We start from the raw sequence: 22,345 nt of genomic DNA on the forward strand, positions 1-22,345 counted from the left end.
TAGCTCGCGAGCGCGCGCCTCCGCTTCCCCCGCCCTTCCCTTAGGCGGAGGGTAACGGGAAGGAGCGCGCGTTCGCTTCCCGCCTGACCAGGGCTGGGGGGCGGGGCGCACCCGGGGGCGCGCCGGCGCGGGGCGGGGCCACGTGATCCATAGGCGGTGCTGCGGCACGTCCTCTCGCGAGCTTGCCTTCAGCAGCCTGTTTCTCCCCTCCCGCCGGAAGTGTCCGCGCCTTCCGGCGTAGAGCGAGCGTTCCCGCTTTTGTCCTTTGAACCGGGTGTGGTTTCTATTTTACAGCAGGAGCTTTGGAATGAAGTCTGGGTTCCAAACGTTTATGTACTCGTGACCTTGGGCGTGATGCCTTTGAGCCTCCTTTATCTTCTCTGTAAAAAGGGATAGTAATGCCTACTTTCCGGAGTTGCCTTGAGAATTTTATGAGTAGGTATTTAAAGCACTTAATACTGTTTCAGCACATCGTTAAGTGTTCAATAAATGATACCAATATTATTTTTAAGATAGGACACTATGCTTAAATAGAAGCTGTGAGAAGTGGAGAAGGCTGGAGCTTTGGAACTAGATTAGGCGTGAGTAAATTACTTGACGAATCTAACCTATTTTCTAATCTGTAAAAGTAGAATAATTTATGCCCCTCTCAGTGGACTACCAGGGTAAACTAAATGGGCTAGTGGATGTGGAAGTGGTTGGAAAAGTATCTGGAACGGAGTAGGAGCTCAATAAATACTGAGCTTTAAATGCAGTTTACCTAGAACCACGAAGGAATTTTGTTTCTTTGCTTGTTTTTATTGGAAAGGATAATTCAAGGTTCAAATGATACAAAGTGAAAGGTCTTCCCTTCTCTGTCCTACAGCCGCTTAGTTTCCCTCCCCAGAGGCAGTTTCTTAAATGTCCTTCCGGAGGTTTAATTTACCTATATGAAATAAATAGATACTATACATACAGTTCTGTACTTAATATATTTTGAAAATCATTCCATAAGAGCACAAAAGGATCTTCCTCAGGACTATTTTTATGGCTCATAATATACCATTTTATACACAGTAATTTAACCAAATTGATATTGGTTCCAACCTTTTGTTAGTACAACAGCTGTAGTGAAGGAACTTGTATATACAAAGGGGGTGGTGGGCATGTGTAGTTTTGATAGATATTGCTCAATTCTTCCTAAGTGTGTTCCCCATATCTTTGTCGACACTATGTTATCAAACTTTTTGATCTTTGTCAATCTGATAGGTGAAAAATGGTATCTCCAGGTGGTCCAATTTGCAAATATCTTATTTTGAGTGGAGTGAACCTTTCTTCATAAGTTTAAGCTATGTTTTCCTTCCTGTGTTTGTTAATATCCTTTGCCCATTTTTCTTATTGATTCATAGGCACTCACTTTATCTTAGGAAAATCAGGTCTTTGTCAAATGAGTTGCAAATATTTCTTCCCAGTTTGTTGTTTGACTTTGCCTAGGCTTTGTCATGCAAAAACAATAGGTATTTATGGGATCGAATTATCCATCCTTTATTTTTCTTCTATTCTAGATTTTGTGTTGTAGTTTGAAAGGTTTTGCTCACTCAGCTTTGTCTGGTTTTGGTTGTTGGTTTTTTGTTTTTTTTTTTTTGAGACAGGGTCTTGCTCTGTTGCTGGAGCTAGAGTGCAATGGTGTCATCATAGTTCACTGCAGCCTCCAACTCCTGGGCTCAAGCAATCCTCCTGCCTCAGCCTCCTGAGTTGCTGGGACTACAGGCGTGTATCACCACGCTTGGCTAAATTTTTTTATTTTTTGTAGAGGCAGGGTCTGGCTATTGCCCAGGCTCATCTTGAACTCCTAGCCTCAAGCAATCCTCTTGCTTTAGTCTCTCAAAGTGCTAGGATTACAGATGTGAGCCAGCACACCCAGCCCCTCACTCAGCTTTAAAGAAAAAAATCTCCCATGGTTTATTCTGTTGCTTTTAAGACTTATTTTTATATTGCAATCGTTTTTTTTTTAAGTGAATAAGTACAGAGTTTAGTGGAGCCCAAAGCTTGAGGATGGCCACCCAGGAGCATAGAATTAAGTTGCTCTGAATATACACTCCCTATTGCAATCTTTTTTTTTTTTTTTTATTTTTTTGAGACAGAGTCTCACTCTGTTGCCTGGGCTAGAGTGCCATGGCATCAGCCTAGCTCACAGCAACCTCAAACTCCTGGGCTCAAGCAATCCTCCTGCCTCAGCCTCCCGAGTAGGGGACTGCAGGCATGCGCCACCATGCCCGGCTGATTTTTCTATATATATATATATATATATATATATATATATATATATTTAGCTGTCCATATAATTTCTTTCTATTTTTAGTAGAGACGGGGTCTCGCTCTTGCTCAGGCTGGTCTCTAACTCCTGAGCTCAAACAATCTGCTCGCCTCGGCCTCCCAGAGTGCTAGGATTACAGGTGTGAGCCACCATGCCCCTGGCCCCTATTGCAATCTTTAATCCATTTGGAATTCAATAAGGCATGAGGATGATAACATTCTTAAGAATTAGCACTAACCTTGGTTGTTATGGTCTGATCAACCAACTGATTGTACAGATGGGAAGAGCCTTATAGAAGGGAAATGCCTGTCTCCAAAATCTGCTTTTCCTCCTGAATTCTCTACCTCAGGGAGTGGCACCTCTCCATCCAGCAAGGTGCCAAAGTTCAACCTTCAACCACCACATTGAGTCTGTCCTTTTTATTATTCCTTCTAAATATTCACAAATTCAGCCACTTCTCTCCACTCCCATTTCTTGACCTAGTTGAGGCCTCATACTATTGACACATCAGGGCTTTTGTATGTGCTGTCCCCTCTGCTTGGAATATGGCTGGCTCCTTATTCAGGCCTCAGGCCTTCTTTGCCCACCTTATCTCAAATATCCTCTGTCATCATATTTCACAGCACTCACTATATCGTGTGTAACTACCTTATTTATTCACTGTCTTTCTCCTCCACTAGAATGTAACTGTGGTGGTATCAGGGGCCATGTTTTTGTCTCCTGCTGTATCCCTAGTACCTACAACAGTGCCTTTCACATAATGAATGTTTAAAATATTTATTGAATGAATAAATGAATGATCTCTTACCTGAATTACTTCAATGGCCTCTTGATTTTTTTTTTTTTTTCATGAGACTCAGGGAAATATGAACTCTTCCCGTTGACATGTCAATGACAGTTCACATGTCAAGAACAGTATCAAGAAGTCCTGAGGATAAACGGAGCTCCAAGGCCAACTGTGGGGCCAAAAGAATTGGGACTGTCTGGTTTGGTGACCAGACAGGGTCAGGGGACCTGGCTTCTAAAGCCAACTCTGCCAACTACTGTGTGATCTGGAACAACTCATTTCATCTCTCTCAGCAGCTGCTTCTGTAAAGTGGTGATATTAACATCTCAATGATATAGGAAAGTTGTGAAAATCAAATGAAGACGCATGTATGAAGGTGCTTGTATACTGCGAAGGGTTATGGACATAAGGAAGGCTTCTTTCTTCCCTTTCAGAAGGTGCCAATGTCTCTTTCCCACTTACCTTTAGTCTAGCCCTGCTGTCTTACCAGGAATGTTCCTGCCTTCAGATATAGGCAGATGCTTGCTGTGTCAGGACCGCGCCTCTCTTCTGCACCATTTTTAGCTGCTGTGGCTGGACCCAGTGTCCATGGCCCCTGCCAGTAAACATGGAGCTGGCAGGTGTTGCTTTGAGTTTCCAAGCACAAGGACAGCAATGCCTGGCACACACAGGTTAATGTAAGAACCTTTTTCTTCTGGGCCTCAGTCTTCCCCTGAGGAAATCGGGCTTAATTACCTCATCTCCCAAGACACAAGACATTCATCAATATTATGGCAGTGGCTGTAAGTAGTCGCAGGGTGGGTGGTCCCAGAAGAGAGGCAGCAGTCATGAAGCCTCAGGACTTCAGGTGTGCTCAAGTTTTGATTTAGGAGGTAATGTCTCCTTGTCTTCTTTTAATTTCCTGGAGCCAAGGGTTCCTCCTTTAGCCATTTAAAAAAGATACTGTTTACTTAGTGGGCCAGAAGAGCTGTCCCAACTCCACAGAGACTATGGAGTCTGAAAATTAAAAACAATTTCCTGCACTTGTAAAGAATAGAAGAGATGATTTTAAGCCAGATTCTCTTTTGACATTATGCTTTGTCTCAGTTCCCTTTACCTCTGCTGGCCTCTTAAATGTTGGCAACCCCTAACTGGTCTTCGAAATTTAGAGGAAGGGAGTGGGTTTATTTATCTGAAGTTCAGAGGCTGGGAGTCTCTGATTTTCTCTTTTTTTAGTTCCTCCCTCCTCCAAATTGTCCCCTAACCTGTTGCCAGAGGGATTTTTCCAAACCACAGTTCTGATCTTCTGGCTCAGAAATTTTTTGTTCCCTGCTGTCAACAGGATAAAGTCCAGATTCCTTAGCTGGGAATCATAAACTGCCACAATCCACTTTCTCAGCTTCAGATTGATTGATTTGATTTCAATATAATGAATTTTTATCACTTAGGATTAGGTTCAGTGAAACTCCAGAGGTTAGAAGCTTAAATAAGATAGAAGCTTATTTCTCACGTACAGTAGTCCTGAGGTAGGCAGGTGGAGCTCTGGGTGTCAGGGAGCCAGGCTTTGATCTTGCTGCTGTCCTGTTTTTAACACGGTCAAAGATGGCTGTACAAACTCCAGGAATCATGTCTGTATCCCAGCCAGGTGGAAGGTGAAGAAAAAGTACAGGATGTATGCCAGCTATATTTGAAAGAGGTTCCTAACAGACACCACCTCTGCTCACATAATGTGGGGCAGACCTTGTTAGCTAGGTTCTGACACCAATGTTTTGTCTCTATAACTTTGCTTAATCTGGTCTCTTAGTCTGTAATGCTTGACTCCCTTCCCGGAGTAAATTATAACCATCCTTTAAAGACCAGCCAGATGTCACCTCCAGACCCCTAAAGGTGCAATGAATAATTCCCTTCACAGTTCTCAGGACATTTTGTATATTATGCCATGAGATCTCTAAACATAGTGTTATGAACCTTCCTCTCTCCGGTCTGCCTCCTCGTGGAGTCAGTGCCAGGGGCTCCGCTCCTTCACTGTGGCCACAGGCTCATCGCTCCCTTTAACCTCCAACCTGCGGATTCCCCTTGAAAAGCCTAATCTTAACTTCTCCTATAGCCTCGGGGCAGCCTCCTCCCCCTCTCAGGCTGTTTTCACTGGCCCATGTTGACCATCTGTACAAATCACCTGTCCCACTAACCTAGAGGATAGAGGATAGGAGAACAGGAAGGAGTTGGGGCTGATCTGGAGCCCAGGTGGACAAAGTGGCAAATTTTACCCAGAGGGCACTTGCCGATCCTTCTCAGCCCCAGGCTGAAGCTGCGTCCTTTTCTCCAGAGGACACACAAGATGCTCCCAAAGGCAAGATGATTATGCTGGGAGTCTGCGTACACACTTGCATGCAATCAAACCTTCCAGAGCCAGTTTTTCCACATCACTCCACTGCTTAAAATCTCTCAGTGCCTCCCGAAGGCGTCAGGGCAAGTCAGACTTCCTTTGTAGCCCTTTGCGATCTGCCCCCCACCCACAGCTCACCTCAGTTCTCACATTCCTGCCATGTCTAAGGTAGCAGCTACACTCACCTCCAAAGTCTCTCACTGTTGGCTTTGTTGGTACGCATTTTCCCGATCTGCTGTGGACAATACTTCCTCTAGGAATCCTTCCTTGACACCCTCAGGCAGAGCTGGGGCCCGTGTCCTGCCACAGTCCTCTGAACACCTCGGTATCAGTGACCTCATCATTGCACTGTAATGGTCTGTCTCTTGCACTAGGCTAAGCAACTTGAGGGCAGCAGCATATCCTTCATTGGTAATCCCAGCTTTAGGCACATACTAGGCACTCAATAAATACTCCCTGAATGAGGGCCAGGTAACAAGGGAGATATCCCAAAGTCTCTGTTCTTTGCTTTGGGCAAGTGGGTCATGAAGCAAACACCAAAAAGTCACATAATGTCAAACTCTTCTCTCTGCCTGAATAAAGTCCACTCTCGTTTGTCAGGGCCCACCTTCAAGCTTCACCTCAAGGAAGCCTTTCCCAACCCCAGGCCTAGATGGAGACCTTAGTTATGCTCTCACAGTACCTCCTGCATGTCTTCTTTACAGCACTAATCACCAGGTAATTGCTGTAGGACGATTTAATGCAGAGTTCGTGGCAGTGGCACCGTGAACATTTGGGCTGGATGCTTCTTTGTTGTGGGAGGCTGCTCTGTGCACTGCAGGATGTTTCACAGCATCGCTGACTTCTGCCCACTACGTGCCAGTAGCAACCCCCCCTCCAAGTTGTGACAGCCAAAAAAAAAAAAGGTCCCCAGACATTGTCAAATATCCCCCAGGGGGTAAAGCTGCCTGATTGAGAACTGCTGGTCCAGTTAGAATGGAAGTTCCATGAGGCTGGTCCAGCTCCCTGAGATCCCACGTCCTTAGTTCCTCAGGGCTTTGATGACCTCGCCCTGCAGTCACTCTTCTTTGCAGCTGATTTCCCCATCCCCTGGACCGAGCTACACACTACCTGAGAAGTGAGTCAAACCTTCCTTTCTACGAGTCTGCTCTCTGGGCTTGTATCGCCTGGGTGCAGGGATTGCCACTTACTGGCTTTTGCGCCGGCCAGTGCCCAGCCAGGCTTTGCTTTCAGGGTGGTCAGGAAATGACTGCTGGGGGGACAAAACAAGGAAAAGCAGGGCAGGAGTTTCTTAGTGCTGTGAGATGGCCGGTGCACAGTGACAGTCCTCCTTGACAGGGGTGACTTCTATTTTAATTTTTTTTATTTTTTTACTTTATTAGGTACCCTAAGGCTGGCCCTGGGGAAAGCCTTGGCTGCCTGCACAATCTTCCTAAGAGGAAGAGGCGGTGAGGGAGGAGCAGTCTGGGGAGGGCTGGGCCCTGACTGAAGGACCTGCAACCCGTCCCGCTGACCACCCTCCCCTCCTACTTGGCTCTGGCTCCTCTGGGATGATCACATGGTGAGAATCTGCTTTGAAGACACAAAGGGCTTCATGGAGGCTTCCAAGGCATGCTGGTAGTCCTGCAGTGGGACCTCGGTGCAGGCGGGGCCTGTGAGCTGCCCTCGGCGGATGAGATCGCAAAGTGTGAGGATCAGCGCCTTGAACTGGTCTGCGGGAGGTTGGAGGAAGTCAGACAGGGGACTAGCCACTAGGGCTTGGTGAGACGGCACATGGCTGCCCTGTGGGCAGGAATGGGCAGAGCTCCTGTAAAGCCTTCAGAGCCTGGCTTTGCCAAGGATAGGGTGGCTGTGGAGGCAGCCTGGTCCCTGTGTTCAGGACCGTGAAGGCCAGGGTGGGGACAGAGGAACATGGGGAGCGGCCCTAGGAGCTGATGGGCAGGCAGGCAGAGACGGTTCAGGCCCACAGAGCCTGACTGGGTGCAGCCAGGGTGCTGAATGGTGGGAGGGGCAGGATTACTTTGAGGCAGGGAAGCGGAAGAGGCACAAGGAGGGAGGTGGGTGTGCCTGGCAGGCCAACTGATGTGGAACAGAACGTGCTTTGCTCAGGGAAAGGAACTCTCCCTGAGAGCCCAGGACTCCCAGAACCCCACGTGAGGCCAACAACTTCCTCTCCCTAGTCCTGCCTCCTGCTAAGGACCCAAAATGGTACAGGAAGATGAGAAGTGAAGGCCTTGGCTGAGACGTGTTTCTTCATAGATATAAATTCATTCAGCCTTCAAATCTAATCACATTTCCTGCTTAAAACACTTCAGTGGCCCCTCAATTGCCCTGAAGATAGAGTTTGAATGCTTTACGTGTGTAATCTGGTCCCAACCCACCTGTCCAGCTTCCCGGGCCCAGCTCAGACCTAATGTTCCAGGTCGCTCAGAACCACCTGGGTGCCTGGAGAGTCACGCTTCTCTGTCTGTGATGGGCTTTTGCACGGGCTATGTTTTCCACCACTCACACCAGCACTTTCTTCCCCTTCACTTGATAGCCCCGTGTGGTTCTTCATTCACAGCTTGGGGTCACACTCTGGGGAGCCAGTCCTCCAGGAGAGGAGCACGGTGTCCTGACTCGGGATCTGGAGTCAGAGAGACTGTTCACATCCTGGCTGCACCACTCCCTAGGCGGGGTGACCTTGGGCAAGCTACTTAACCACTCTGAACCTCAATTTCCTCCTGTCAAACGGGGCTAACAAGAGTTTAAACTTATGTTTAAACTGAGGCAGAGATTAAGCAACTTGCCCAAGGGCCCACCACTGAGGCCGGGTGGAACCTCTACCCAGTCATGGTAGAGGCAGGATTTGAGCCCAGGCAGGCTGGCTCCAGAGTCTGTCCTCTTCACCTGGCTGTCTTCCCCACTGTCAGCTCCTCAGGATGGGGGCAGTGTCTGTCTTGTTCGATATTGTGCCCCCAAGGACTAACCCAGTTTAGTCCAATAACTATTTGCCAACTGCAGCGGGGGCTAGAGGCTATTTGCCTGGATCCTGTTGTGGGGCTGGGGACCCAGTCACCTCTCTAGGGCTCAGAGTGGCTAGTCACTTCTGCAGCCATTCTTAGGCACTGCCCTCTCCTGTGACCCTTAGCATTGGAGCCATCCACTCACCTGGACTGTGGTTCTTCTTCCACTGGGACAACCAAAAGCCCCGAAGTTTGACATCCTTAAAAATGAGCAGGCTCTGTGGACACAGGAAGGACATACTGGGCTCTGAGGGCAAGAACATCAGGCACCACTTTTTTTTTTTTTTTTGAGACAGAGTCTCACTCTGTTGCCCAGGCTAGAGTGAGTGCCGTGGCGTCAGCCTAGCTCACAGCAACCTCAAACTCCTGGGCTCAAGCAATCCTCCTGCCTCAGCCTCCCGAGTAGCTGGGACTACAGGCATGCGCCACCATGCCCGGCTAATTTTTTCTATATATATATTTAGCTGTCTGTATAATTTCTTTCTATTTTTAGTAGAGATGGGGTCTCACTCTTGCTCAGGCTGGTCTCGAACTCCTGAGCTCAAATGATCCGCCCACCTCGGCCTCCCAGAGTGCTAGGATTACAGGCGTGAGCCACCGCGCCCGGCCCCAGGCACCACTTAAGGACACAGATTCCCCCCAAGGCACAGGGGCATCGCCCGAGTTTACACAGCTGAGGTGTCCGGCCCCTGTCTCCAGGCATGCCTCCCCCACCAGCTTACCACAGAGGCTATGACGGGCTGCTTGGCCATCCCCCCATAGGTCACCATGGTTCCTCCAGGCCTGAGGAGTCCGAAGAGAACAAAGAGTGGGCACAGGGACAGAGCCCTTCTTGAACCTATCATGGCGCTTCTGTTCCAACCCTGAGTCCTAAACCTTGCTCTCAGAATTGCTGGGAAGGGTTCAAAAATACAGATTCCTAGGCCTCACCCCAGACCTAATGAATCAGGAAGCAAGAACGTACATTATAAACAACACAGACACCCCACACACCCTCCAGATGACTTGCATGTTCAGCCAGGATTGGGAACCCACTGATCTAACCCACCCAGCCAGGCTTTCAGTGTTCCAAAGAAACACACTCTACAGAGAAGTGCTCAAGAGCTGAGTTCAGCCCTGGCTCTACTCCCACTTCCAGGAGCATGGACCCTGGACAATGCACTGAAAACAGAGCAGACCTCGTCTGCTCATTCTGAGGATCAACTCAATGCAACAGTTCTACAGACAGGCATGATGTGGACAGTGTAGGGGACAATGACGAGTGTCCTCTCACCACAGGAGGTGCCTTGTTATACCTACTCTCTGATGTCTCCCCCACCCCGCCCCACACCCAGTAGCAGTCCAACAGGAGTGAGGCCCATAGAATTTTTAGAAGCTAATAAGCTAGACTACTCCCTGGCTCTTTGAAGAGTCTGTTGATCAGGGATGACTTTAGGCACATTTTGGGACAACACAAGGAAGACTTTGGAAACTACCAAGTGGAAGAAGCTGCTATGTGGGGCACGTAACTATCCCTGAGGCTGCTGGGTAGTTTGGTCTTAAATACCCTTCAGCTGCCACCTGCTCTAGAAAGTAGCTGATGGGAATTAGGCCCTCTCTCCTCTGTGTCCCCACTGCACTTGGTCTAATCAGACTCGCTAACATGTATTGAATGTCTACTATGTGCCAGGCACAGTACTAAGCAGTGTACATGTGTTTTCTCTGAATCCTCACAGCAACCCCAAGGGAACACTTTTAATGTCCTCATCTTGCAGAGGAGAAAGCTGAAGCTGAAGACCACCCCCTATTTGTACAGTGATTTTGTACATCATCTTAGTGTTCCTTCAGAGGCAGAAGGGATTTATCTCACCCCCATTTTACAGATGAAGAGACTGAGGCCTGGATCATTTTTCATGTATTACCTAACTTTTCAGCTAGTAAGTAGCAGAGCTGGGGCTTGAACCCAGCCATTCTGACTCTAATGCCTACACATGTCACCACGGCACAATGCTTCATTCACAGTGACACAGTCTCCAGAGGCTGCCTGATGTAGGGCAGAAGTGTGCTCTGGAGTAAGGCAAGCTTGGGTCAAGCCTGGCTCTCCTGCTGACTAGATCTTAGGCCAAGTACTTACCCTCTCTGGGCCTCATTTTCTTAAAGTATAAAATGGAGACCAGACTAGTACCCCACATCTAGAGGTTGTGGGAGGGGTAGGTCAAGCACTGCACATGGTCTGGCACATGGCAAATGCTCGGTGATTCTCATGACAGCTCGTTGGCCACAAGACTCATCTGCCTGTCTAGCCTGTGCATTCTCACAGGTTACCTTAGTGTCTCAGCCATCGCTGCACTTGGTAGCTAGTGAGTGCTCGCATATATGTGTTAACTGAATCAATGTTGTTGAGGGGATTGCTGCTTTAGTTGTGTCTTTTCAGGCTACCCTCCAGCTCCAGAAGTTTATATTAAAGGAAAGAAGAACGGAAGGACGTGTATCGTTAACATTGTCAACGGAGCTTATCTCCCTTAGTGGTGGGATGATAGGTAACTTTTAGACTTAAGTTTTCCTTTGTATTTTTACATGCTTTCAAAATGTTTTGTAATAAGCATGATGTTACCTCTAAAATTAGAATCTATTTTTAAAAGCTAATACAAATTTTAAAAGCTCATAAGCTAGGATTAAGTGATTTTTTAAGATGCTCTAGGTTATGAATCCTTGGCCATTTCTCTATTACAGACAGCATTAGCAATCTACTTCTGGGGTCCCTTGGAAAAATAAAGCTGGGCAGAGCTCTCAGTCATCTACAAAGGAGGAGGCTGAGAAACAAGTGCCCAGGTAGCTAGATGACTTTGTTCCTATTCATTGTTGTGCTGACCTGGCCTTGGCTGCCACTGGCCACTGGGACTTGGTCACCTGGTGGTCCTCCCAGCTAAAGACCTGGAGAACTTCAGCGAGCTGGACCTGCAGGGCTGAGGGACTTACGCTAACTGCCGCAGCAGCTCTGTGGAGCTTTTCCCGCCGACACAGTTGAGAGCAAGCCGTGGCTGGGGCACGTCCTGGAAAATAAGGAACCTGCAGTGAGGGAGGCACCACTCTACACTCGGGGTCTGAAGCTTGCCACAAACAGTACTCCCCTGGCCCAGGGGCTGTGTTAGGTGGAGGGAGTGAAGAAAGTGGGATGTTTGTGCCTTCAAACTTGCTTTTTTCTCTGCCCAGGAAGGGCCTTTCCTATTGCCCATTTCAGAACTTGGTTCAAAACTCAGCTCCTCTGGTAAAGAATAGGCAAAGAGCATTTATGTTCAGTTTCAGTGGATTTCAGCTCCCTGAGTGTGCCTCCTGTCAGTACTTAGGACTCAGTTTAATGATAATAGCAGTGCTGATCTACTGCTTCAGAGTTTGTAAGTGGCATATGTTCTTGAGCGAGTATATGTCTTTGGCCCTTCCAGATAGTTCAGTCCAAACAGGCTGAGACAGGATTTGGTCACTTCCTAGTCGTATTGGGGGTGGATGTTTTGGAAGGTTAAGAGAAACCTGAGGCCAGCCCTGACTCTACCACTTATAACTATGTGGTCTTGGTCAAGACCTTTATCTTTTCTGAGTCTTGGTTTCCTCATCTATAAAACAGATAACGACTCCTTTGTAGAGCTTTTGTGGGGATTATCAGATACAAAGTAAGGCAGGTGCATAGGGAACATTACTTCTCTTCTTTCTCTTCCCTCTCTGTGCCTGTTTCCCCAGGTGCTTTCCTAGCTCTGACAATCACACCCATTGTGACACTACAGATGTTTAAAACTGCAAATCATACAGTGTTTCCTAAACTGTTTCTTCTGCCTCCTTCACAGCATCTGGGCACTTGATGCTGCTCCCAGCTAAGGGGAATGGGCTTTGCCTGTCCCAGAACAGGAGAGGGAGGTTTTCAGAGAGGAATGATGGGGCCAGGCCCCAGCTTTATTTTTCCTTTTTTTTTTTTTTTTTTTGAGATAGACTCTCACTCTGTCACCTGGGCTAGAGCGCAATGGCATCATCATGGCTTACTGCAACCTCAGACTCCTAGGCTCAAGTGATCCTCCTGCCCTCAGCCTCCTGAGTAGCTGGGACTGCAGGCATGCACCATTATGCCTGGCTAATTTTTTTCTATTTTTAGTAGAGATGGGGTCTTGCTCTTGCTCAGGCTGGTCTCAAACTCCTGACCTCAAGCAATCCTCCTGCCTTGGCCTCCCAGAGTGCTAAGATTACAGGTGTGAGCCATTGTGCCTGGCCCCCAGCTTTTTCAATTGAAGTCTACTTTCTTGAGGGACCATGGGCACAGACTGGAGGGGAAATGTCTCTCTTCCTAGGTACTTTATTTTTTAAAAAATTTTAATTATATAAAATTAAATAATGTTAATTAATTATATATAATTAATTAAATATATTTTATATATATATAGAGAGAGATGGGGTCTGTCTCTTGCTCAGGCTGGTCTCAAACTCCTGACCTCAAGCAATCCTCACACCTTGGCCTCCCAAAGTGCTAGATTACAGGTGTGAGCCACTGCACCTGGCCTCCTAGGTACCTTAAAGATGTTTTTCATTTCAGGCCTTCTTAGCTCCTCCTCTGTGATGACGTGCTCAGCCCCCAGACTCTTCAGTCTGTTGGTCAGTTTCTGGATGTCAGGTCTGGAAACCAAACACAGTCCAAGGTCCCTGGTCACACCTGCTGGCTTTCTCTACCAAAGGCTCCCTGGACCCCTCCCCATATCTGTGAAAACCCACATTTCTTTTTGCACGAACCTGGGATTGGGTTTAAGCCAGGTCTTGAACAGGGATCAGCCACCTAATTTCATCAGGCTCCAACAGTTTCCTCACAGGCACAAGAGAGCTAGACTGGGTGGTTTCTACAGCCCCTGCCAGCTCAAGGATGCTAGAAACCATCTGAGAAGTCATTTCACTTCCTGATTTCTTCTACTGAAACGACAAACTCCACTTCCTTTGCCCCCTCTTTTCAAGGGGCTCTTCCGAGTGTTGTGCAAACACGCTAGCCCAGGAGTGGCTAAGGCAAGCAGAATAATTTTTGTTAGCACAACTGAGGGGATGAGGAACTGAAGTGAGTATTAAATCTCCTACTAAAACTGGACATCCAAGACAGACACAGCCGCATTCGTGGACAATGAGGCTTAAAGGAACTGGATGATATGATGGAAACAGAGTAAGTGAGGAAACAAAATCTGCCTCTGACTTGCTGTGTCTTCACGAGCAAGTTGCTTCTTCTCTCTGAAACTTGACAAACCTGTCCCCCTCCTTCACATCTATATTTAGTGCACTTCAAAGTGCCACCCAAATGCAAGGGGAGCGAAAGGGCCTTGCGTCAGACGGTTCACAGAAAGAATAATATAGTTCCAAACATTCCCAAATATGAACTCTTAGCTGTTCAGTAAGGGCAGTTTCCACCTCCTTCCCGCCCTTTTTACATTTCAGATTCACTCATCCTATAGCCAAAAGCCACCTGGACTTCATTCCTCGGGGCTGACTCATCCGTCTCAGCTGCCAACGGTTAGTGAACCGTAAAGGCGCCAGTCTGTGGCTGTGCAAGGGCGCCATCTGGTGGCCACACGGGCAGGTGTGAGGTGGAAAGGCCCAAGTCGTGGTCTGGGATTAGGCTCCCCCACACACCTTTCTCGGACCACGTTGATGGTTCTCAGGCCCAAGGCTGCAGCGATCTGGATGACTGCTTGTCCCACTCCACTGTTGGATGCATTCTGGATGACAGAATCCCCTGTGGAGCCAGGAAGACAGCCACGTCAAGTCCTGTGGCTCTGTAATGCGTCAAGGGTTCCCAGCCTGGGATCCTATTGTAGGGCAAGCGATGGGAGTCCTCAGGCTCAGAAGGGCCCGAGACCCCAGCTGCTGAGCCGTCTCACACCTTGCACTGTTGCTCACCGTTCCCCTGGTGCCTCCCAAACTTCTACAACACCCACGATGCCTCCCAGGACTTGGCGACTCAGCAACCACAGTGGACATAATTTAGACTCTGCTGTGTACAAGGTTTTATATCCTTCATCATCCTCCCAACTTTTATGTCCTCAAGTCTCTGCTTAGGTTATTTCCTTGGTTTCTGATGTTTTCTTCCTTCTCTCTTCCTTCCTTTTGAAATCCCATATATCTTTTGAAGCACAGCTCAAGTGTGCCTTCCTTTATGAAGCTTCCCTCTACATGCGCCCACAGTGCCCTTGGGCCTCCCTATGAATGCCATGGCCTGCCTTGTCTTACACTTGCTTGTATACAGGTCCATTTCCATCCATAGCTTCAGCTTCTTGAGGGAAGGGCCATGCCTTACTCTCCTCTGCACTGTTTAATAAAGGGGCGTTGCCTTGAAATGGTATTAGAGCCATACTGGACAAACTGGCAGCCCCTGGAACAGGGCCCTATTAACAGTTTTATGGTCGAAGCCCAGGTTTAGCTTTGGAATCAGCCAATGGGGAAGGCAGTGTGGCATGTTGGGAAAAATGTGGGCTCTGGAAGGAGATGGACCTGGGTGTGAGTCCCAGCTTCACCAATGACTTGAACTAAATGAGACAGGGCAAATCATGACCTTTTTGAGCTTCAGTTTCCTCCCTATAAAACAGGAGTCCTAGGAGCATGGATCAGGGAGCCTCTCATGAGAATGAAAGGCATCGCGTCCAGGAAAGTGCTCTGTTAACTTTGAAATGCTACCTGGTTTTTCAGAGGCAGCAGGGATTGCACAGTGGGCCAGAACTAGAGGCAGAGGACTTCCTGGAAGAAGAATGCCCATTTTCCTTAGCCAGGGGTCAGCATACAGGGTGTCACCCCTTAGTGGATTATGACTCAATCTAGTAGGTTGCAAGCAGCCTTTTTTTAAAGTTAAAATTGAGGAGACTATAATAAAAAATAATGGTGCATCATTGTACATAGTAAGGGTAAATAGTGTTCCAAGAAACTTTGGTTTCCATTATATTAACATGTGTCTTCATATATGTACATACTGGTTTATAATGTAAAATGTTACTCTTACTATGAGTCAAGATCCTAAGTTTGTTTAACACTGATCGAGCTCATGCCACATCAGTGCCGAGGCAGACAAGTAGAGAGATGCACAGTGGGCACTTATGTTGGGCAGTGTCAGAACACTCGGATCTGTCCACCACAGCTGCGGCCCAAATCGGAGGTGGCTTAAGGGGAAGAGACGCAGGCGACAAAAGTGTCTGCTGCACTAGGACTCCAGCCAAGGTCCTTGGTCATACCCATTGGCTTTCTCCACTGAAGGCTCCCAGGACCCCTCTGCCACAGTGGGGAGAACTGTGTTTCCCTTGGTGGAAAGCTGGCATAGGCTTTTAGCCAGGCCTTGGGCAATGGCTGGTCACCCAATTTCATCATATTCCAACAGCTCTTGGCCTCAGTTTCCTCACTGGCATGAGAGAGGTAGCTTGGGTGATTTCTACAGCCCTCTGCCAGCTCACAGATGTGCATAGTGTACAGGGGAAGCCCAGGAGGTCAATGCCCCTTGGGGCAACCCTCAAGCAATGCAGGATGACAGTCAGTGGAAAACTGGCCCAGCTTCTTGTCATTTAAGGGTTAATTCTGTAGTGGGTTCGATGAGGACTTTCAGAGGGCCCCCCAGCAGGACTGAGCAACAGTTGCCCAATGCAGTACCCAGCCTTCACAGGCTCTGCCTCCATCTGTCTTGCTCTCCCTACTCGGCTCATTCCTGCTTCCTGGGGTCACTGCCCAGACGCTGCCCCTAGTCCTGCTCTCAGGCTCTGCTTTCAGGGGAGCCCCAACAAAACGCCTGGCTTTATCATTTGCTCGCTGAGTGACCTCATGCAAATAGTTTACCTCTCTGGACCTCAGGTTCCCCGTTTATAAAAAAGAAGACGAATAAAAGCAGCTGCACTGTATGCCAGGCACTGTGCTACGTGCTACGTGGCACTGTTCCACGAACCTCGGAGCTCTTGATTCTCCACTTTACAGACGAAAAAATCTGATAATGTGACAGGTGAATTCACAGTTAGGGAAAGGTGAAGCTTGAGGTCAGACCTGGGCTGTCTGCCTAGGGCTTGAACTCTTAACCAGTGGTGATGGCGACCTCACTGCACTGCTTTGAAGATTTAACGCACCCAGTGGGATAATGCCTATGAAGGCGCTTACGTGAACTGGAAAGTGCTACGTAAATGCTGAGTGGGATTATCAACACTAAGTTCAGCGCTTTACTAGAAACACAGAGGCTGTGCCTGTCTTGTCTGGCTTTGTGTCCCTAGAGCTTAGCACAGCTCAACACGTTTTTGCTGAGTGACAGAATTCCATCCCAAGCTCTAGGGAATGTGACCCCTTAGCAGTTTTCAAGAGCGTACTTCTCATGAGGTTTCAGCATGTTTTCTAGGAACCAAGCTAACATCTTTCTAAGTGAAAGCTACAGCAACACACTCACCCAGGTTAGGGGCCCGTCACTGCCGCAGACCCCTCGCCGGCAAGCTCCCGTGGCCTCAGGGTCAGGATTTGAGCCGCACCCCAGTTGGGAGACCCAGGCCTGCTCTCCCATTTGCAGGTCCCTACCTGGCTGCAGCTGCTCGAAGTCCACCAACATCCTGTAGGCTGTGCAGGGATTGACGCCCAGGGTGGCAGCACTCTGAAGAGGGATGTCACTTGGAACTCCTATCAGTGCTTCCTCGCTGAACACAGCCTCAGTCCGCCAGGTTCCTGAGTCAGGGGATGAGCCCAGGATCACACGGAGGGACCCTTCTGCACACCCAACCCCAGCTACCCTCCTCAGCGGATGGGCATCTAGGACAGCAGACTCTGAGTAATGCTTAGAGGAAAAAAGAACAAACTGGAAGTTCCTTTTCGTGTCTTTGAGTTCTCATGATAATTACATCAGGTAGACTGTTGCTCCCATCTAAAAAGTATGTAAGGGCAGTTCAGAAGAGGTTGCCTCTCTGAGTAACCATTAGATTTAGCTAAGTTCACGGTGCAGGTGGCTAATGACCTCATACGACTGCACTCTGGAGGCAAACTACTGCAGCAGCATCACCACCAGGGCAAGAGAAGGAGAAAGCCCCTTTCTCCTGCACAGCCCTCATTCTGCTCATCTAGGGCAGGCTGACTTGGGTGGTATTATGGAAGAATGCATGAAAGTAGAAGTTACTCTAATATGTAAATGATACTGGCAGGAACCGCCTGACTCGCCTCCTTCAAGAGCTGTTGTACAAATCAAATGAGATACAGGAAATGGAAGAACTCTGTAAGCTGAAAAGAAATGACCACAAAGCTCCATCCAACATTCTAGTTCCAGACAAAAGAATCTCAGAATGTTAATACTGAGAAGACCCCTATCAAGTATTGAGTTTGAACTCCTCATGTAACAGGGGAGGAAACTGAGGCAGTGACTTGCCCAAAGCCACCCGGCTGATCTAGCCAGAGTTGGAGCTAGAACCTGGGTATGGGGGCTGCCCCCTTATATTCTGTGCCTACTCTGGCCAGGCACTTGAACAACACAGACGTGTTCCTTACTTTCATTCTAGTGGAGTAGAACAGGTGAAAACAAACGAGCAGATACAGTAATTATAAGTTATAAACAGACAGTAACAGTGAACTACCTTATTTTTAAAAATTTTTATTTTTTAGAGACAGGGTCTCATTCTGTTGTCCATACTGGAGTGCAGTGGCATGATCATAGCTCACTGCAGCTTCTAACTCCTGGGCTCAAGTGATCCTCCGACCTCAGCTTCCCAAGTAGCTAGAACTACTGGCATGCACCACCACACCCAGCTAATTTCTAAATTTTTTCTTTTTTTGTAGAGATGGGGGGCGGGTCTCACTATGTTGCCCAGGCTGGTCTTGAACTCCTGGCCTCAAGCAATCTTCCTGCCTCAGCTTCCCAAAGCACTGGGATTACAGGCATGAACCACCATGCCCAGCCAAGAATTACTTTGTCTTTCTTTTTTTTAAATTCTCACCTATTTTGTGAGGGACAATTGGCTGACAATTACTTTAGATAGGAGTCAAGAATGGCTCTTCTGAGGGGTGACAGGCTAAGAGTGAAAGGACAGAGATGCTAACCACTCGGAGAGCACACAAAGAACGTCCATGCCTAGGAAGAAGCATATGCAAAGACGCGGAGGCAGGACAGATAGAAGAATGGGACTGGAAGAATCCACATGGGAGGAAGGGCAGAGGGTGACAGGAAGAATGGCTTGAGATGTGGCTGATGTGGCAGGGCCAGATGAATGTCAGACTTTCATGATTGTGCCCCACAGTAACCATGAGTTCCACGTCGATTGCTAACATAAACATATATGAATACACATGTAACAGAAGCCTACGTTTTATAGAAAAATATTTACTCTTACCATGTGTGATATACTCTATTTTTTATTGTACTCTGCTCAATTTTAGTAAAAAATGCTATTTGCAACCCACTAGATTTGTTTAACTAATGGGCTACAACTCATAGTCTGGAAACACAAGGCTCAGGGTCAGGGTATGGAAAAGAGTGGATCTTATTTTAATGAATAGGAAGCCTCTAACAATCTTTGAGAGGATCCTGGGGTGATCTGATATAAGCTTTAAGATCACTCAGCCAGAAGTGGTGGCTCATATCTGTACCCAAGAGCCTAGCACTTTGGGAGGCCAAGGCAGGAGGATTGCTTGAGGCCAGGAGTTTGAGACCAGCCTGGGCAATAGCGAGACACTGTCTCTACAAGAAATAAAAAAAAATTAGCAGGGCATGGTGGCGCATGCCTGTAGTCCCAGCTACTTGGGAAGCCGAGGTGGGAGGATCGCCTGAGTCCAGGAGTGTGAGGTTGCAGTGAGCTATGATGATGCCACTGCACTCTAGCCCGGCAAGAGTGAGACGCTGTCTCAAAAAATAAATAAATAATCACTTTGTTGCTGGGTAGAAAAGACTGTGGGGTGGAGCGGGGCAGGTGGTAGTGGGAGGCCAATCAGGAGGCGTTCGCAAGGGTCCAGGTACGAGATGATGGCTGCCTCAACCAGGACTTTGGCAGCGGGGTTGAGGAAAACGGATTTGAGTTTTGTTTTGAAGACAGAAGCAACAGGATTTGGTGAGGATTAGGTGAGGGGGACAGGTCCACGCTCATGCAGGCAGGATCCTATATGACAAAGGGGTGAAGATGATGGGTCTCAGGGTCAGACAGGATACAGCCTTGGCTTCGCTGTGCGCTCGCTATATCACCTTAGGGAAATTACCTGGAGTCTTCTTGGCTCAGAGTCTGGTGGCTGTCGTGTCTCAGGGGCTCTTGGTCTACACACTTCTAAAGCTCTTGGGTATGCCCACTCACTAGCCGGTTGCTGGGATTCTAAGAGTACCCGGTCACCATGTGGTCCAGCTATGGGAGGTAGGGGGCAACCTAGGAAATTACTAATTGTGCTGCAGGAGGCTGGAAACAATGTGGGCTTTAGGGACTAGGAACCGGAGAGGGAGGAACACTCTTTATTAAGGGCTGTGTCAATCCCACAGTAGGTCTGTGGCTGAGAAAACGAGAGAATGAGAAGTTGAAGGATTCCCCTAGAATTCAGGAGGTACCTTGGCATTCTCTGGGCTTCACCCAGCCTGGTCTCCAAATCTTCACAATCATCTCTCCCATTCATCTTAGCTAACATTTACCATACTCTACTCTGCACCACATGCTTGGGGCAGGGCTTTCTATGCATGAAATCAAGGATGTTTTCTAATTCCCTTTATGGCACGACAATAGAAATCCGGCCCTTGATGTGGATTTCTGGGGCTTAGCAGTCCCTAATCTTCTTCTCAGGAGAGTCTGGGTGGGCGGGGGCAGTGCCCATGGTCATCGACAAGGGCTTTCATGGTGTCAACTAGAAACCCCTAGGCTTTGGAGTTAGAGAGACTGGCTCTGCCACTCACTAGAGTGCGACTTTGAATTATCACCTCACTTTTTTTGAATTTCAGTTTTCTTGATCTATGAAATGCAGGGAGTAACACTTATGTCGTGGTGTGAAGATTAAACTAAATGACATTTGTACAGAGACTATCACTGTGTCTAATACATAGTAGGTGTGTAACATATGTTGCTTTCCTTTATTGGTCCTGATTCCCAGGCCCCAGCTCTGAGGATGGTGACCCATTCCTCACTCATGTGCCACTGACCTTAACCACCTCCAGCATCTAATGTGGGCATCAGCAAACTATGGCCCATGGGCCAAATCTGGTTCCCCACCTTTTTTTGTTAATAAAGTTTTATCGGAACACAGCCACGCTTGCTTGTTTATGTAGAGTCTGTGGCTATTTACAACAGCAGAGTTGGGTAGTCACAACAAAGCTAGTATGGCCTGCGTAGCCTAAAATACTTACTACTTGGCCCTTTAAGAAAAAAGTTTCCCGCTGATCTAATGCATACAGAAGTTGAGCATTTGCAAAGATCACTGCATATATTCCCTTAGTTGCACTGCATTCTGTTGAGATTTGCAAGGCAGTGACTATTCGCTCCCTTTCACAGATGAAAAAAACTGAGGCTCACAATAGTTGTGACTTAAACAAGGTTATACAGAGGCGCTCGAAGGAGAACCTGCATCTGATTCCCAGACCAGTGCTCCTTCTACTGCCCTGTGCTGCCTCAGGAAGGTTTAGAGTGTTTTCCAATGAGAAAGTCAGTTGGCAAAGATCTATCCACACTCTCTGGCCCAGTCTCCCCTGGGACTGGCTGCAAGTGGGAAAAAGCTGGCTATGGGCACAGCAACAGCTGGGCAGCTCAGTACCATGAAAAATAACCAAGATCTGGCCAGTTGAGGACTTATGTGTTTAATGACTTACAAAACTGCAGTCTCCATGAGAAGACCACGTCTGTTCACTGCTGTACCCTAGATCCCAGCGTGCTGCAGATGCTCACAAAATGTTTACTGAATAAACTGGGTTAATTATAAAATCCTCATCCTATCCAGCTGGCACACTGCTTAAAAGACCCACCTTTTCTCCACATGTACAATGGCCTGCAAATGTCTTTTATTCTTCTCCTCTCCAAACTGAAAGTATTACCAAGTCGTCTTACTTTAGTAGCTCTTGAATCCACTCCCTTTCCTCCAGGTCTTGTTCAGACCTTTGTCATGTGAAGCCTGAACTGTTTGCCTCCCTCCTCACTGGCTTCCTGCCTCTACATTCTGCCCTTCCAGACCATTCTCTGCATTGCACAAATCTGATCAAATCATTCCTCTCCTTAACTCTCTATCGGGACCCCTCTGCTTGTGGATGCAGGCCCTCCGTGTCCCAGCCTCCACCGATTCCTCCAGCTCCATCTCGCCTCTCCCACTCCCACCCATGACCCAGCTGCACTGAGCTACCTGTTCTCTGACGGTGCTGTGCCTTCTTTTGTCACCTTACCTTTGCACATGCTGTGCTCCCTGCCTGGGAAGCCCCTCCTCACCTAGCCCATTGGCTGCACTTCTAGTAGGTTTTCTAGACTGAGTTCAAGCATCACTTCTTTGGGAAGCCTTTTCTAATGCTTCTCAACTTTGTGTGTCCATCCTGTGATTACAGCACTTGTAATACTGTATTGTATTAAGTGTTATTTTCTATTGCCGGCCTCCCATTCCAGCCAAGAGCACTCTGAGGGCAGGAACTGTGTCTGCTCCATCTTGATGTGACCTTCACTCAGCACAGGGGCTGGCCCAAAGCACTGGCATCAGTACCTAGTAAGTTCTTGCAGCTCTCAATCTGCTCAGATGGCTGGGCTCTGTCACTGCCAGGTGGGTGTAGGAGAGGATAGAATCATTCTTGACAGCTTCCCTGTTCTCAGAGAAGCAAAAGAGGTTGAAGGAGACCCTAGTTATTGTTTTGTTCTGCCTAGTATCTTTTCTTTCTACAAGTGCTCCTACCTAACCTCTGGGGCTGTCAACCACAAGGCCCCACCCTCTATATCACAGAGGTGGGCAAGACAAGCAGAGCAACC

The 22,345-nt window shown here is 47.9% G+C and overlaps 1 protein-coding gene across 2 annotated transcripts in view; it reads right to left on the reverse strand.

The window, feature by feature from the left end:
- Positions 1-6,724: 6,724 nt before the first annotated feature.
- The window catches only part of MECR (mitochondrial trans-2-enoyl-CoA reductase), a 31,103-nt gene continuing 15,482 nt past the window's right edge, over positions 6,725-22,345 (reverse strand). For both annotated transcript variants that reach the window (XM_069477566.1, XM_069477567.1), the window contains exons 4-10: positions 16,980-17,123; positions 14,082-14,184; positions 12,986-13,088; positions 11,412-11,485; positions 9,176-9,236; positions 8,599-8,671; positions 6,725-7,160 (exon numbers count right to left, since the gene is read on the reverse strand). In XM_069477566.1, the coding sequence (XP_069333667.1) occupies positions 7,003-7,160; positions 8,599-8,671; positions 9,176-9,236; positions 11,412-11,485; positions 12,986-13,088; positions 14,082-14,184; positions 16,980-17,123 (716 nt within the window). In that variant the 3' untranslated portion in view covers positions 6,725-7,002. The remainder of the gene's footprint in view (positions 7,161-8,598; positions 8,672-9,175; positions 9,237-11,411; positions 11,486-12,985; positions 13,089-14,081; positions 14,185-16,979; positions 17,124-22,345) is intronic.

This window comes from Eulemur rufifrons, chromosome 8 (assembly GCF_041146395.1).
Source record: "Eulemur rufifrons isolate Redbay chromosome 8, OSU_ERuf_1, whole genome shotgun sequence".
In the NCBI taxonomy this organism is placed as follows: Eukaryota; Metazoa; Chordata; class Mammalia; order Primates; family Lemuridae; genus Eulemur; species Eulemur rufifrons.